Source organism: Oenanthe melanoleuca, chromosome 9, assembly GCF_029582105.1.
Source record: "Oenanthe melanoleuca isolate GR-GAL-2019-014 chromosome 9, OMel1.0, whole genome shotgun sequence".
NCBI classification, from domain to species: domain Eukaryota; kingdom Metazoa; phylum Chordata; class Aves; order Passeriformes; family Muscicapidae; genus Oenanthe; species Oenanthe melanoleuca.
In genome coordinates, this window is record NC_079343.1 from 23737824 (window position 1) to 23756090 (window position 18267).

General features: G+C 43.6%; 1 protein-coding gene across 3 annotated transcripts in view; it reads right to left on the bottom strand.

Annotated features, from left to right (window-relative positions):
• MB21D2 (Mab-21 domain containing 2) overlaps positions 1-17764 on the bottom strand; it is a 63201-nt gene extending 45437 nt beyond the window's left edge. Inside the window, exons 1-2 of one of the 3 annotated variants that reach the window (XM_056498950.1) lie at positions 17718-17764; positions 12999-13203 (exon numbers count right to left, since the gene is read on the bottom strand). In XM_056498950.1, coding sequence (XP_056354925.1) covers positions 12999-13203; positions 17718-17723 — 211 coding nt within the window. In that variant the 5' untranslated portion in view covers positions 17724-17764. Of the gene's footprint in view, positions 1-12998; positions 13232-17367 lie in introns of those variants that run through there. The other 2 variants (XM_056498948.1, XM_056498947.1) reach the window with 2 other exon arrangements.
• Between the last annotated feature and the right edge of the window lie 503 nt (positions 17765-18267).

Sequence of the window (18267 nt, forward strand, 5' to 3'; positions counted from 1 at the left end):
TTGCAGTGTTTAATAGGTACATTTTCAGCTTTAGGCTCTGAGCTGCATTTGGCAGCTACAGTGCTAATAATTAACTGTTAAAAGATCTTGCTGCTTCAGTCACCAGTTCCCTTAAAATGTCTTGTGGCAGAAGCCAATGTGCTGTTTGACCAGGAAATCAGTTGTCTTGGAGACATCTTCACATGCTAGAGCAGCTCAGTCAGTCACTTTGAGTGATGCCACCCAGCAATCTGCACATTACCTTCAAACACAAAATGAGGATATCAAAGCCACTGAAAGAGAAATCATCACCTGCAGGAAACATGCTGTTCTTCTCTCCTGCACTGTTAGCTGAAGGAAGAGCTGTTGCAAGATGAGAGTTCTGATCTCAAAATGCACTGCTACCTGCCTGTGTAATTAGGTCACTAAAAGGCTAATGGTGCTCCTGGTTCATACAACCATTTATAGGAAAATTATACTCTATGCTGGTCTTGCAGAAGCAGTTTCAGGTCAAATCTGCAGGCACCATTTCTAAACCAGAAGGTTATTAAAAGATTAGACAAAGAGGTAATCCAGAAATGTGACCACCAGCTATAACTAAACCTCTCAGATCAGAAAAAAAGAGTTGCAACTGTAAAGCCATTTGGAAGTACCAGGCATCAATTGACAAAGACTACAAAACAGTTATTTCCAAGGTAAATCATTAATCCCACACTATATGATCTGATTGAATAAGATGCTTATCTTCTAGTCACCCTAATGGAATGCTAAAATGGTGCTATTCTTGGAAAGAAAGTGTGGAACTAGTCCTGCCCAGCTTGAAGATGCAGACAGGGATGCATCAGACTCCCTCTCACTAGCTCTATACACATTTGCAAAATGCCAAGGCAGAAAATGAGTCAAATGCCAGACAGATTAGATTCACACCAGTACACGTCTGGGACCCCAAACAACATGTTTGGGATTCAGGATTACAAATTATTTGGCATAATGTCTTTAATTGCATTCAAATCACCTCTTATATGGTAATAGGCTTCTACTGAGCTTTCTCTTGCCCCAAAAGAGAGGATCTAGTGCACCAAAACCACCAAGCATCCCCAATTTTCTTCAGCACATGGTGTGATGATCCAATGCAGTCAAAACTGACAGAGACTCATTCCCCTCCTGAGCCTCGAGGACCACTGGAGATGGTGGTCCCTGAAGGCCTTATGCAGGCACAGAAAGATGCACTTAATGTAGCCACATCTTTGCTAACTCAATGACTTCTGAAACCACAAATCTATTAACCCTGGGTCTGCGTATTTGCTGCACAAAATACAAAGACAAGTCTCCTGCATATCTTTTTCATAGTATCACATATGACTTGGGAGTAATCCAATTCCTGTGCAAACAGGGGTATGTGCAAATGCTTAAAACCTTCAGAAAGAAAGACACAGGCCTGTATAGAACATTCCTGCCAATAGCTCCAGTTAAGGGTAAAAAGAAAAGCTTTGTCCCAGCTGTAATAAAAGGTTCCCCTGGGCAGCAAGAAGAGTAGTTCTGCTCACAGAATATGTGCATCTCAGCTGAATTAGTTAATGTGTGTTGAACACACTGAAGATTGTGAAGTGGTATATAAATGCTAAGGATTGTTATTTATTATTGTCTTGGTGCACAACAGCGGAAGCCAGTGCCATTTACAGACACGAATTAAGAACAACAGGAGGTCTATCAACATGCTGTGGGTCTGGGGATTTTCTTCATTTGTCTCCCTCACCCCTGTCTCCCTCAGACAGAAATCTCTTCCACAGGGCTCCTACAGTCCTTGCCAAGCAGTGAGGCTGTCACTGGAACAGCTCTGTCGGGAGGGGGTGAGACCTCCACACAGAACAAAACAAAGGCATACACACATTTTAAGGTAAAGAAAGAGATACTTAAAAGGAGTTGAGAACTCAGTGACATACACAGAACAATAGAGTGATTCATACATACACAAGCAATGTCTTACAAGACTGGTCTCAGCATAAGAGCAGATTTTTAAACACCAATTTCTTTACCTGAATTTTTAAGCAGCAGCTTAGGTAAAAAGATGATTCCAGATCTCTGTATGTGACTTGGGTGAAGGAGTGAAAGGGTTTATCTAGTTTTTAAAGTAAGTCATGAGTGCCCTAGTACAGAGCCAGAATTTAGGTTTAAAGGATCAAAATAATTTTTTAAACTTTGATTTTCCAGACTAACTTGTAACTTAACTCTGCAGCTCTGATAACATGAAAATAGTTTTGCTAAGTGCTTATATAGCACAAATGAACCTCTCCCCAAGACAACACAGAAACAGTCTTTCTTTGATGTTACAAGCCTGTGTCAAAGGGGTTCTTTTCACTGTAACATTGTTGCCCCAACTGTAAATTTTGCACATCCACAAAAAAATTCACAGGATACTGAGAAAAAAATGCAGGTTGAGGGTCAAACTTTTACAGACAACTTATTACATAAAGCAAGCCTCTGAGAGATGCTCAATCAAATTATAAAGGTTCCTTTTTCTCAATAATGCACTTAGATGTGCATTACAGCCTGCTCATTGGAAAAAACATGGGCATTTAATTCAGCTTTTCAGAGACATGCTGTGCTGGCAGAGACACTCGCATTCCTCTTATTTTCCTCAGCTTACTGATTGCTTAGCACATGGTTGTCCTACTGTCTATGAAATACAGATATTTCAGCAATTCAGGCTTTAAGGGTCTTACATCAAGGGGCCAATATCAATACCTGATCTGCCATTCAACACACTGTACTGCAGCTATAAAAGATGAATTCCAGAGGCCCTGAACTGCTGTTACAGTGACATTACCTTCTCAATTTGCAGAGCTGCACATTTTTTGCTTAATACCATTAAACCGAAAGTTTATTTTAAACAGCAATTCAGAGTCCATGCCAGCTTTGCTTGTTGTATCTCAAGGACTAACTCCTGCAGAGCAGTTTCTCAGCTATCCCTGCATACAGAGTTACATCTACACCCAGGATTCAGAATCACATAGAAAGAAGAGGAGTGGGATTCACAGAATCTGCTGAGTTCTGAGGGATACAAGGATCATCGAGTCCAACTCCTGGCCCTGCTCAGCACCATCCCCAAGAGTCACACCCTGTGCCTGAGAGCATTGTCCAAACACTTCTTGGGCTCTGCCAGGCTGGCGCTGTGACCACTGCCCTGGGGAGCTGTTCAGTGCCCAACCACCCTCTGGGGGCAGAACCTTTTCCTGAAATCCAACCTAAACCTCCCCTGACACAATTCAGGCCATTCCCCCAGCTCCTGTCCCTGCCAGCACAGAGCAGAGATCAGAGCTGCCCCTGCTCTTCCCCTCAGGAGAAGCTGTAGCTGCAGTGAGGTCTCCCCTCAGTCTCCTCCAGGCTGAACAGACCCAGTGCCCTCAGCTGCTGCTCACACAGCCTCCCCTCAAGGTCCTTCACCATTCACAGCCCTCCTTTGGGTGCTCTCTAATAGTTCAGTGTATTTCCTACATTGTGGTGCCCAAAGCTGCCCCCAGCACTGGAGGTGCGGCTGTCCCAGTGCACAGCAGAACAGGACAATCCCCTCCCTAGCCCAGCTGGTGATGCTGTGCCTGATGGAAAGGGTTGTTACCTTGTCATAAAAGGAAATTCAACAAGCAAGACTTTCCTCTCATGAAGCTGTCCTGGCTGTGATCAATGTCTGTGTTGTCTTCAAAGTGTTTTTCAATATCTCCCAGAATAATCTCCATAACCTTACAGAGCACCAAAGTGTGACTGACAGGCCTGTAGTTTCTGGGGTCCTCTTTCTAGCCCTTCTTGAAAATCAGGAATGTTTCCCAACTTCCAGACAGCTGGGACCTCTCTGGATTCCCAAGACCACTCAAAAGCCATTAAGAGAAATTTTGCGATAACATCAACAGGTCTTTAAAAATTCTTGGATGGATTCTATCAGGACACACAGATTTGTAAGGATCCAGCTGGAGCAGCAGATCCCACAGTTTCATGGCTGACTGGGAGTTGATCATTCTCTCAGTCATGGTCCTCCAGCTCAGGGCTGAGACCCCCTTGGTCCATCATTACTCCTTCCAAACTATTTTAAAGCTCTGTCAAGGAGCACCTCTGGATCAATAGAACCATGCCTTGCTCTGAATGCTGCCAAAGGAAGAGTTGCATTTAGAAGGAAATGTGCTGCTCACAGGACAACCCTTATTTCATTTGAAGCAGACAGCTTCAAATGAAGACAGCTAACAAATGTTAGCACCCTTGTTTGCTCTCAACTCCAGATTCCTCAGTGCACCAGACAATCCTGTACAAACAATCACAAGAGTGGCAATGTGTAAAAAAAGTTACCTACAAGAGCTTGCAAGATCATGCAAAATGCCCTCTAGAACAGGTTCCTGTTGCACTGAGCTAGGGACAGAGATTAGAGTTATCAGCTTTGACACTCAGCAGGAATGTGTCACAAAGGATTAAATCATTATTTCATGAAGTGTCAGCAAACACAGCTTTCCTGCTGTTCTACCACTAACTTATATATTAATTAGTGAGGTACAGAACAAGCACAAAATATCTCCAAGCACGTGCCTGTGGATCAGACACAGCCAGAACTACTAGCACAGGATTCATTTCCAAGAGGGGTCACCCAAAGCATCACAAAAACAAAGCTCTTCAGACTATTAAAATGCAAAGAGTAGAAAAGTTGAAGGGAAATGCAGAGAAGCTAATTGCAATGTTTGTCTTAGCATTTTTGATAGATGTTTAATACCACTCCTTCACAACCTCAGCACCTGATTTTCTGAACCAGGTCAAATATGTACCACTGAATAAAAGCATCCATCCTTAAGAGAGGGCTGTGGAGCAATGCCAAAAGATCCCACAAACAGGAACAGGAGAGTTAAGACATTTTAGAACAAAAAAAAGCACACTGCCTAGGAGATTATGTAGTAAAGCAAGAACTGACTTTGTTATTTCCAGATGAAACTGAAAGTGTTTTCTAGCTGCTCAGCAGTTCTGGACCAAATCATTTATGAACTCTCACTCCATCAGTGGGTGGGAGAAATTCTGTATGGTCTGACTGCAAGCTACATAAAGAAGCTCTTGGCAGATCAGTGACATCCCACACATAAACCTCTACTTTTCTCCTAAGTTATGACTTTATAAGTGTGTCATGGGTAATTTAAAAAAATTCACTGCTAATGGCTATCCAAGCATAATTTCTAGTTTTGGCCATATATTTTTTCCTTGCCTTGTGTCCCAAACTGCTGCCTTTTATTGAGAAGCATTGCCTGACACTGCCAAATTGCATCTATATGCACACTATGGACAGGATGCATTCTTTAAACTAATTTGTCCCAATTTTGCTTTGGGATCCTTTCAGTACAAAATAAGATTACTTGTTAGAACTGGGTCAGGTTGTAATCTCTCACAGAGGTTCAATTGTACTTGATCTCAAAGCCACTAGATCAACCCTCAATGACAGCGCAACTATTGCTTTCATTATTTAAATACTTTTCATGGTAAGACTCTCAAACTTCCCTTTACATGTGAGAGTTGCATGATTAAACCATCCTGTCAGGAAGAACTGCATCATCACAATGTTCCACTCCTCCAATCCCACCTCACCTTTCACAGACTGCTGAAGCACAGGAGACAAGGAAGGCTTCTCATAGTACCAAGGCCCTACTACACATCATTATATTCAGAAACCTGCATAGATTTGTATAAATTTGGGGGCAGTTCAGAACAGAGGTCTAGGGTGTCCTCACTCTGACTCAGTGTTTCACCCACAGAATGATCTTCTTAGATTGAAATAGATGCCACCCACCTCCTGTTCTACCAGCTGAAGCCACCCAGTGCTGTGAAAATGTCTGCCCACAGCCCTAAACATGAGTGGGTGGCAGTAGCTGCCACTGCTGTGTCAAAGACATGGATATTATGAACCTTAGAGCAACCAATCAACCCCACTCAATGGTATTTGTACTTCTGACACCAGCGTGCTCATAACAAAATATGTTAACAACCTTCTAATTAAATGCTTTAAATTAGGTTAAAATCAGACTGTCTGACAGTTGAAACACAATGCATCAAAAAGATTGTTGTAACTTTCTTAGCATCAAGTGTTTATTAAAAGCTCAAAAGTCAAATATGTTGGGGAGCAGGGAATCTGTCTTCTTCAAACTGAATGATTCCTATACAACCACACAGTCACTGAAATAGTGCTCTGAGAGAACTGCAGAAAGTTTATCTAGTGCAGAAGTACATGATTCAGAGACCTGTCAGTTTGGCTGAAGTACTAAGTCACAGACTAATCCACTCAGTCCAGGACAATTTCTATTTACAGTAAAAAGGAATGCAACAGAATGGTAGAAATGAAAGCAAACAGTGGAGTCCTCCTAATGAAACACAGCAAAATCCATAGCTGCATCTGTCAATTGGAAAATCAGCTGCTGCTGAAAGATTTATTTTGAATGTCTCTCAAGCTGCCTTCTGGTAAAACAATACAAAACAAAAAAAAAAAAAAAAAAAAAAAAAAAGAAGCAAAAAAAAAAAAGCAAAAAAAAAAAAACAAAAAAAAACAACAACAAAAAAAAAAAAAAAAAAAAAAAAACACAAAAAAACCAAAAAACCCAAACCAACCAACCCCTCCAAAAAAAACAAACAAAAAAAAAAAAAAAAAAAAAAAACCAAAAAAAAAAACAAAAAGCAAGAGAAGCCTACTCCTATATTTTTGTTACTCAGACACTAAGAGAGGTTTGTGCTAACAGAAGTCATAAAACTTCACTGGATATAAAATCCATAGTTAAGTTGGGGAACCTATGAAATATGGTTGTAAGTTTCAATAAAGCTACAGATCAGCTCTGAACTCACACCACACTGCGAGTGATCAGGACAAGACTCAGACCAATAACCTGAGATTTGCTGCTAGAGATCATTTTTTAGCTCTCTCACCCTTGTTCCCATGCAGGCTCAATGCTCTTTTCCCAATAAAGGACATTCAGTAAATTCAACCTCCAAAGCTGCTTTCTGCTGAGCTCCCATGAAAGGTCTTCTCCTTTTCCAAGGGGAAAAAATGAAGGAGATATTCCCCTTTGCTTCACCAGAACTCTACCTACTCTGCTGCTTGTTTCATACCCCAAAGACAAGCAAATTAAAGACATAAATTTAACATAGTGTTTTGTACACACGAAGGGACTGTCACTTTCAAGGAATTTTCTCCTTGTTCAGAGGATAGCAGGCCAAGGTACCAATGGGTAGATTTAATGGTTTTCTTTTAGGACATGGAACATAAACCACCCCAGCTGTAGCAAAGGGAAAAGCCAGGAGATGTGTCACCCTATATAATGCACTCAACTCAGCAAATGATCTACAGCTCTTGCTTCTCAAGTGAGCTTCATACATCAGCATCACCCAGACAAAGGTGATGGACTCAGTGGCAAGACATTCTTCTTAGAGAAACCTGACAGGTCTATTCCAGAGCCTCTACCTGCATTGCCACCACAGGGTTTCACACAGATATCCCTAGAAGGGCACTTTGCCACCTCAGTCACTGTTCACAGTGACATCCTGAAGCAGCCCTTGCAACTCATGACCCCTTGACTGGAGGTGAAAGGCAGTCTTGGCCCTAACCACATCTCTCCCTGGCATTTTCTCACCTAACTGACCCTGCAGAGTACAAACAGGGTCTGACCTGGGCAGAAGAAGATTCCAGAGGTGTGCCTGGGAAAACCATCTTTGCAGCTAAAGGACATGCACTTAAAGGTGCACCTAAATGCAAAAGTGCATGTCAAGGCTCAAAAAAAGGTGCAAAAGTTTCAGCTGTGCAGGAAACAGCAGGAACCTGGCATGTGTCAAATAAAAATTACAACAGACAATCCCAACTGTCCAAAAAAATTGGCCAGCTTAGAGATTCTGTTTGAGAATTCCAGGCAGGACTTTTACCCTCTGCATTTCTTCTAGAATGGACATTGTCTATGGGCTGCTTTAGGTCTCTGAGTACACATCCAACCTGCAGATTAACAAAGCTATAATAAAACATGTCCTCCAGCCTTCTTGAGCAATGTTGGAGTCATCTTTAATTTAGCTTCATCTATAAAAGTAGCCAGCTGCTTAAAAGAAAGTTGATCAACTGGTTTCTAACTAGAATTGCCCTGAATATTTTAGCATTCATGCAAAGTCACATAGGAAAAAAAAAAGAAAAGTCAAAACCTCAACAACTCCTGTATCCTGGTTACCATCCTCCACTGTAATTATAAAATTGCCCTTAAAACATAATTGCATAATTGGGCTTGGCAAGTATTCACCAAAATCTTTTACAAATATTTCCACAGACTAAAGGAGCAGGCGGTGGGCAGCCTGACAAGCCTGCCATGAGAATTTGTGCCCTTAGGACATGTTCCTAGCTATTACACTAAATACTTTGCATCACAGACTAATGTTTCAAAACAGTAGTTGAGCAACTAAAATACCAGCATCTTAAAACAAATTGAGACAAAGATTTTCAATCTATTTTCACTGATGACACATATATGGACCAACAATCCCTTTGAACAAAGAGACAGAGGAGGCGACCAAACATTTTTTAACTAATTCCCAGTGGATGAAATTGGTTGATTTCTGACAGGTACAAGCAAATAGAAGCTACCAATGCCTTGTAGGCTTACCTTACCAGTTTATGGTACACTGTCCCTTAATTAAGAAAAACAAAACCATGGAGAAACCCCCACAGCCTCAAATGCAAATACAGAAGCATGTGGTCTGCAGGGAGAGCGGGCACAAGTGAAGCCAGAAATGAAATCTGCGATGGAGTAAGGTTGTTTTTAACAGCTGTGCATTATGCATTCAGCAGCACAGGGAATGCCAGCAGGGAGCCTTTATTAACACAGGCCTCAGAGTACAGTGTGCTCCTATCATGATTGGCTTCTCTTGAGAGAAGGCGCACACACACAAAAGACTTAACCCTAGAGAGATCACTCCAATCCTGTTGCTATTTCATCAGCTCCATGCTACAGCAGGAGCCAGAGAATTTCCATGATGTATCCTAGACAAACAGATAACACTTCAAACAATGCCTGAAATCTAATCTACAATAGATTTTATCAGCAAGTTATGGCAGGTAGGGAAGGGGAGAAAAAAAATGCCACACAAACCCACAGAGGAGTCACACTGCCAGTGCTGTTCTGCTACACAGACCTCAGTACAGGGGGAGACTGGAAATTCTTTCCTTGTAGAAGCTGATGATAAAAGCAAGCTATTGTGAGGACACCTGTGTTGCCAGCAGAGCAATCTGCACCTCCACAGCATATATTTTAGGGGTCCATCAGTCCAAGAAGCAGCTGGAAGCTTTGCTACAGATGCAGGGGCTCAGCAGGGTAGCTCACTCCTTTTGGGAAACTGGTATTGGCAGCAGAAATCATTTGCTGATGCCAGCCCCTCTTCCACTCTGAGACTTGCCTCTATCACAAACACTTGCTAGCACACCCAGTGCAGCACCAGGCAGACACCAGAGAATTAGGAAATGATCTCAGAATAGGATCACCACCTCTCCTGTATCAGGTGCTGAGAAAAGCTCTCTAGAGGTCTTGTCAACAGCTCTAAGTTGCAGCTGGCTGCAGATGCTCAAAGTATGGCCTGCCCTGGTGGCAGTTCCCAGAGAAGAAACCACTGAAGTAACAAAAATATACACTAGAAGCCTTAAAACCCAAAAAAGCCACTTTAGCACCAATTTAAACCAGTCCTTTCCCCGATCTGATTTCTCAGGAAGAAGAATGGCATGAAATGTCCCAAGCATCTATCTTCTGGCTCTGCTGAGAAGTCTCACAGTAGAAAATAGAAACAAAACACCAACCCAAAGAGCTTGAAAACTGCTCTAGATGCCTGAATTCTGATGTGTAGCTGGAGTGGAGAACATAGCTCTATACAGTCTGTACTTATTCATATATCTTTGTTCCTTTCTCTTGTTACTATATAAAATTCTAGAGTCAGTATTCCAAATAACATGAGCTGGTTTGAGGCAGCAATAGCACTCACTAGAAATTTCAGGAAGTTATTTTATATGCAATGTTCTAGTTCCCAAGAGCATAATATATAGGGTTTTTAAGCCTACCACATCTGTGCATTAAAGCATTTTACTTATGTGCTGAAGAGAAAGAGACAGGTAGTGTTTATTAAAGAATTTCCTGAAAGTACTTGTACTGCAAGAACAATACTCTCTAGGTCAGGTAGCCTTAAAAGGTTTTTAATATGACTGCTATGCACTTCCCATCACAATGGCAGCAAGTGCTTTAAAAATCAAAATATCATTGACTGTAATATCATTTGATAAAAATACTCCTTTATCACTCTTTAAGCACAAAACCTCCCAAAACTGAGTCACCAGGGGAATAAGTAATTAGCTCCTTTCATGACTAGCAGGCAGAGACTTGGTCTCTCAGCCTCTCTTAGCCAGCCCTCTGCCCAGCACACAAGGCTGTCTTTTCTCCATTCTTTTTCTTGGTTCCTACAGCCTCTCCCTCCTCTGAAGCTCAATCATTCCTGAATCAAAGAGACAAGTATTTATCAGACATAGCTCAGTGTGCATACAGGAATTTACCCAACAAAGGCAACAAAACACACCTGTTGTTTTGGTGTAGGGTGTTGGCAAGACCATATGGTCTTGGTGACTGTGAAAGGGACTGTGCATGACCAGGAACTACCCACATTCAGAAAATACTCACTTCCCTCACCAGAGAGGTAAGTCATTTACAGTCCTGTTCTAATGCTTGAGGCACAAGATTTTGGACACACAACAAGTAGTACTTCTCTCTATTTTTCTCACAGTCCAGCTCCTTAGACTTCCTAGGGTTCAGCTGCTTATAGCCAGGGCAAGACAACACAGATGAAAAAGAGTTAATATAAATTAAAAGCAAAATCTGACCTAGAGGGCAAGCCATGCAGAGTACAAACACCTGAGAATCTTCCCAAGGTCTCCTCACCTATCATTCATCCACCAATTACACACCAGTGTAATTAAATCAGGAAAGCTGTGTTTAATTTTCCTATCATCACCCGACGAGATAAGAGCAGCACGTATGGGAGGGATCAGGCACAGGGGAAAGAGCTATTTATTAATAAGTTAAATCCTTTTAGGTTTAAGAGCCTCTCTTGCTAAGAAGGATCTGATCCACCAACACATCTTCTGGGTCTAATGCACACAAATCAGACATCCCATCTCCATTTCTGTCCTGGGCTCAGTCCTCAAGTCTCTTCTTTTATTCAGAAACAAGACTTACTGAAAATTATCAGGTACAACTTAGACAGAAATATAGCTTTTGTTGAAACCAAGGGTTTAGCTATACATTTAAAACTGAAGAATGCTCATCTCCCAGTCATTACATTAACAAAGGCAACCACACTAATTTACTTAATTCTAAACAGCCTAAGGCTCCCTGTTTCATGAACAGCAAGGCATTACAGTGCATTTGCAGAAATACAAGGCATGCTCCAGTTCATTCTTCTATTGCCTTCTCCCACATGAGGCAAGAAGAAATTCTGTGATCCCTGCAGCCTGCAAAGACTATTAATGCTTAAACAGGATCATACAAAGCTTTCTCTACTTGCTAGCCACACAGCAGCTATAGCTGTTTTCTCTCCACCCATCCAGCCATGCTTTCTCAGACAGGTATTTAAAGCCCTGATTGAAAAATGTATCAGATCATAATATCGGATGACTTCCACCAGATCAGGTTTTCAAGAACAAAAATCCTACAGGCTTTGATGCAACCATTGCTTCACCACATCTTTACTGTTGTTGTTTAACTGGGAAGAGAAAAATATTTATAACTGCAACTATAAATATACACATTACTGACTTTTCAACTTGTTGTTCTCAGGCTAAATTTAGTCTGCTATATCCTGTCCAGCCCTTGGTGAAAAAGCAATGCACATATAAAATTGTGCAAATCCCATACAGTGGGCAATTACACTTATCCAGGTACTTTACAGATAACCAGTGGGACAGGCAGATTCTCATTACAGAGTGTAGGTGTGTTCATGGCTATAGAGGAGGTGGTCTATTACAGTGACAATCCTTCAATACAGAAAATAATAATTATTGCAGTAGGAAAGCTCTGTGTCTTTGATGAGAAAAGTGATGTAGGTTGTTGAGAGTGTACATGTAGACCATACACTTGGTTTGGGCCAAGTATGCTTTAAGGGTGTATGTGCACCTCTGAGCTACAAAGAACCATTCACTGGCCACAGCAGCTGTTTCAGCAAAAATGTTTGAACGTGTAAGACAATGACTGAAACTTGGATGACTGAATTCAAGGTCTAATCTGCATGTTAAAGAGCATCTCTTTGCATTCTGAAGGCTCTTATTCGTCTGAGTGACTTCCTAGTTAATTCCAGGTAAATATTTATCAGAAACTGACTACCTGGAGAATCAGAGCTGTTAGTCATTCTACTGCTACTCTTCAGAAGCCTTAGTCATGCTAGAGCCCAGGTGATTTCCGCAAGGGCCAACACATGCTTCACCCTGGTTTAAGGCTCCCTGCCCGCGATTCAAAGTTTCACAGAGATGAAGACTCCCCCGCCACAATCCGACTTGCTCCACTCGCTGAGAGTTTTGCAACCTAAGCAAGAAAGGCAGTTCGGGAGATGCTCCTGCACAAGCATCCGCCGGTCTAATAACCAAAATAAGCAGTCCAGAAAAAATAAAAAAATTAAAAAATCTGTGTTTCCTATGCCTCGATAGCTGGGGAGAAAAACAATAAAGGGTCGGGCTCGCCTCGGCTGCAGCCCTGCTGGCTCGGCGTGTTTCTCGGACACCGGTCAGCTCTGCGACCCAGCCTTTCCTCCGTGCTTATAAATACATCGCTGCCAAAGGCTAGTTGGATAGCACAGGAAAAATGAGTTTCCTGGGGGTGAGAGCCGCCCTGCGGCCGGAGACCCCCGCGGGCCGGCGGGGGAAAGGGCCCGCGGTGCCGCACCGCCGGGAGCGCTGCCCGGGGTCCCCGGCCGGCATCGCCCCCGCCCCGCCCCGCACGGTCCTGCCCTACCCAGCATGGAGAAGATGAAGTCCTTCGCCGTGTGGATCTCCAGGGCTCGCTGGTCGTCGTACTCCCTCTGATCGTGCTTGGTGAATTCCTGGATGAGTTTATTTAATTCCTCCACCCTGGCTCCCGATCGGAAATCCAGCTCCGGGAAGGGAGGCTTGCTGGTGGTGCCGGCGGACCCTGCCTTGCTGGCGACAGGCGCCGCCATCTTCATGGAAAGGAAAAAAAAAAAAAAAAAAAAAAAAAAAAAAGAGAGGGAGAAAAAAAAAAAAAAAAAAAAAAAAGGAGGGGTTTACACTGTTGCAATGGAAGAATGCGAGCGGCGGCGCATCGGCAAGCCCGGGCGCGGGGCTGGGCGCGGAGCCCGGAGCGCGGAGCGGCGCCGGCCGCGATCAACAAGCGGCAGCGGGCTGGGCTCAGCCCGGGCTCAGCCCCCGCCCGCGGAGCCGCCCGCTGCCGCGCCGGGGAGCACGGCACGGCAGAGCAGGGCAGAGCAGGGCACGGCAGAGCAGAGCAGGGCCCGGCCCGGCACGGCTCGGCACAGCCCAGCACAGCAGCGGGGGCTGCCCGAGCCCGGCCGGGCCGCGGGGGGGTTGCTCCGCTCTCCGCTGCCGGCGTCACGGCGGGCGGGTGCTGAGGATGGAGCCAGACCGCTGGCTAGGGATAAAAATACTTTTTTTTTTTTTTTTTTTTTTTTTTCTCCTATTTAAATTTAATTTTAAACTTCAGCAAAAGCCTTGTCCTGAAAGTGGATTAATAACTGGCTATGAACTCTGCTCCTCCCACGTTCCCAAGGCTTTCTGTGTTTATTCCTGTTTAGCTTTTTACGCTATCTCGAAGGTTACTTTACATGTACATATGTGTACTTATATATAAGAAGTGATTTCTTAGGAGAAATGACCAAGATAAAGTACGGTCACTCCTGCACTTGAGACCAACCCTGCCTCGAAGCTCCTGGGAGCCACATAGACAAAGGGTAGGAAGGGAAATGGGATCTCGGAAGACTTGCCTGAGGTCAAGTAGCCTGTGGCAAGGAGCCCAGACCTCTGATCGTCCATTTCTCTCATCGACAAGACTACACCCTTTTCTTCTGTATGTAATTTTAATGCCTTCTAACTTTTCAACCTGCAGTGGTTTCCTCCCTTTAGCCTGATCTTCTGTGCCTTGACCCATCATTGAATACATACAGCACGATCCATTACATATGTTAGTGCATCCACTGGAAGAACTCTATCTTCCTGCCCAGGGAGCATACCAATATATTGTGTTTGTCTTCTGTAGGGCGTTTAGATGTTGTGCCACTGATGCAAACCGCTTGGACATGTATTACCCTCTCAAGATTCTTGGCAGGAAACAAACCTTTCAGCTCAGTCTCAGATGATGGTAAAATCTGTCTACCAAAATCGGGAATGAACATTCAGATTAATAATTGGAAGATGAAACGAAGCTCAGTGTGAAGAGGTTACAGGCTGGTGCGAATTAAGTTGTTACAGTTGGTTTGCCTGATACATTGTAAATACAGGTGCTAGTTCTTAAACCGAAGCTTAGGGACGTTACTTATTTCCTCTGAACTATTACCTTGATCAGAAGTGGAAGTTCAGCGGAAGGGTAGGTTTGGATTCTGTAACAGAAACCACAGACCATTCAAGCAGAACACCGGATGCCTCAGGCTTTGTCCTGTAGCCACTTGTGCCGTTTTGAGCGCTGATGTGCTCATTATCTAAGAAATGATGTCCCGGAGGTAAAGGCAGGAGCCTGTGTGTGTGTGTGTGTGTGTGTGTGTGTGTGCACATGCCCTCTGCTGGGTACTCGGGCCCTGGTGTGTTCAGACACTGCTCACAGCCGACTGACACTTCATTCACCATCCGAGCCTTGGTGAGCAGCTGCCTTGTCACACGAACCTCTGACAATCACCGTGTCTGACTTTGACCGAGCACCTCTCCTTTTTCTCCCTCCCCAGCAAAGCCTACAGAAAAAAAACAATTAAGTGATCCAGTAGCACAATGCAGGACCTGACTTGCAGAAGAGCACTTAGCAGTGCGCAGTGTTGGCCTGCCCTGGGGGTTAGCTCTAGCCCGGCTCAGCCCGTGCCTGTCCGAGCCCTCGGGCCCCTGGCGTGCTGCCCCTGCAGGTTTGGGAGCCCTGGTGCTTGTCCCTGCCGTGTTTGTGCCCGGGGTGACAATCTCACACAGGCGGACAGCTCCCTCTGGTGATAATGCTGCTCCCACGGAGTCGCGGTAGCTCCTGAACCCCAACCCACCTCCAGACCTGCCCTGTCCATCTCTGTACACCTCTGAGTCTCCTGTGTGCCTGTCATAACCATTTTTAGCTCTGTGGGTATCTTTGTTTCCCTTTCACGTGGTGCAAACTACCGGCAGACCCACTGCAAGCAGCACTGGCACCACTTAGGCAAAGCAGACAGATCTTTTTATACCAGTTACAGTTTTCATCCCCAATCCTCTTGTCTCATCTTTTTCAAGCTGATGATCTCCACAAGCTTCGTGGACCAGATAGCTTTATTTCTTAACTCTATTTATTTGCTGCATTGTATTTCAATAGTGGAACTTTCAGTCATTTCTTTATAAGCATTTGTCTCAGATTCTGTCTTTCAGTGGACCTCCAAATGATCCTATCAACTGTCCACCCACATCAACCATAGGCTTGCATTATAATTTTCCTCCCTCTCCATTTAACAGGTTTAAATCTCATTCAGTCACAACTTCATAGCTAACTTTCATTGCCTGAATTCACTAAGCACCTATTGAAAACATGAAGTACTTCAGAAACAGCTAACACCAGAAGAAATGGCAATTTGAGTTTGTCTTTTTTAATGGCACCTCTGCTTGAAGTTAGTCACCTTCATATTTAGAGGAAATTTCCATTAAATCAGGGTCATAACTGCTTCATGCTTCTTGCTCATCTGAATTTGTTTTATTCCTGGTACCATTATTCAGCATTATTCAGAAATTGCTTAGATCCAAAAATTTGCTTCATTCAGTGTCTGAGCTCAAACCAAGACAGTTCACCAAGAGCAGTATCAAGCAAGAAGCTTTAATCTTCTTCAAAAGTCGCTGACAGGTACTGCACCTCTCTACCTTACCTCAGTGCAAAGAAAAATTTTGCTTCATGAAAAGCAGTTGTACTTGTAAAAGATCCTTCTTACCACCTTGTCTAGAAACCTTTAAATGGGCTTGGATTCCTCAGTGGCAAGTGGGATCTGCCTCACCATCATGTGCTTGTTAATACCCTTGAAACTGCATCAGCTTGCAATTTTACCTCATCACATCAGAGTAATTTAAGATCTCTGAATAAATACACAGTTAATTCAAGTCTTACGTAAATCAAGCACTGGGGATTACTTGAGCAAATAAATGAGAATGAGATTGCAAATAGTGTTGGCCCAGAGTTTTTTACCGTATCTTTTTTCTTTCTGAAATTGAACTCTTTGTGGAAAAAATGCAGCATCCTCAAAGCTCCTCTTGTGAGCATTTTTTGGGATCTGGAAGCAACCTATGGCCTCTGCTAAGCTAGTCACAAGACTTGCCAGTGAGGACATTCACCTTATTCAGGTTAGGGATTGAAAACCTGGATTGCTAAATACTTCTCACCTGCACTAGAATCTGTGCTCTCCCTCTCACAGTCACACTTCCTTTCTCTCGTGTTCTCTCTTTCCTTGAAAAAACCTCCCTCTTTTCCTCCTTCAAAACAGACTTCCTCTTCCTTTTTTCTTGCAGAACAGATACCCTCTTTTCAGTGCCACTGCCCAGCATGCAGAAATAGAACAGGCCACAAGAAATGATGTGAAAGAGAAGAAATAACAGTTCTCACTTCTGTAGCATGACCTGGGACCTCCAAAAGCTTTTCATGCTTGAATAGACTGTCTCAAATAAATTGCTGGATAGCAAGTGAGTATTAATACTATCATCATAAGATTGGCTAAACAGTACTACAATAGCTATGTAGAGCAATTGGCCCAGGGTACCAAGGGAGAAAGACCAGGCAATTCATGGCCTGATGCTCAGTGCATTTCATTTAGGTGCTGTAAACTGGTAGAGGGAATTAATTGGAGCAAGATCCAGAAATAAGATGGAGCATGAGATACATCATCTTAGAATATTTCACTGCAGTTGGTAATTAGAGCATGATGCAAAATGAGCTAAATTCATCCCTCATTTCATGGAAATTGTACCAAGTTTTTTAAATTTAAAAGTAGACTACAGAAAGACCTCCCTTTTCTGTACTTAGCACTGCAGCAGCTGTAGCTCAAAGCTTCATGTGGCATGGGACTTCACCAGGAACAAAATTGCTGACTGGAAATGCTCTATTTTCTCCATCTGGTGGCTACAGTTTCTGCTTTGTATTATTGCAGTACCTTCTAAGCTGTTCAAGGATCCTTTGTTCCTTGTGTTGCAGAAACCTGGTCCTGCCCTGTAGAACAGGATGCTTGTGCAGGTAAGAAGAGTGACAGAGCAGGGAAATGAGCTGCTCACATGGAGAGAGTCACTCAGTGGCAGACCAAGGACCCTGCTGTGCCATCCTCCACCCTCTCCTTCACTGGTTTGCACTCAGCCATGCTCTTCCCATCGATAGCTGAATCCTGGCCAAGATTTCTCCCTTTCCTTTTGCCTGTACTCTTTCTCTGTGGGACCTCAGTTCCCAGGTCTGCACCAGCTGCAGTAGGAAGGAGCCCAGAGAAGCACCAAACATTAACAAGGAACTCACTGTCATTGGGTTGGTGATATCCAGTGTACTTCAGCTGCTGGAATGTCACAGAATGCCATGATGTCACCAAAGCACTCCTTGTGCTCCTTTGCATTAGGTCTTCCCTTCCTTCTGATGCCAGAAACTTTGCCTGTATTTCATACACCCCAAAAATATCTTCAAAACAGCACTTACAGGTTGCAGTCTTCAGGCTCCACGAGGCTGGGGTCTGCAAAGGCTGAGTTAAGTGCAAACTCAGGGCACACAGTCTTTCACATGAAGTCTGGACTCATTATATTTCCCTGCCTTTGCTTGTCAAGTTACAGGGTTCAAAAGGGGCAAGACTTGGAGGAACTGCAGTCACAGAGCCCCATCACAGCACTTCCAGACTCTGGAGATCTGGAACTGGCAAGGAATTGGGGTCCTGTTTTGTATTCACAGTTCCCTCTTGATTTCCCCCATTTTTAGGATAAAATCAGCTCAATTCTGACCCATGAACTCCATTACTTTCACCATCTGGAGCTGTCTCCACATGGGACATGTGTGGTCACTCCTATCTCCCCCTCCAGGC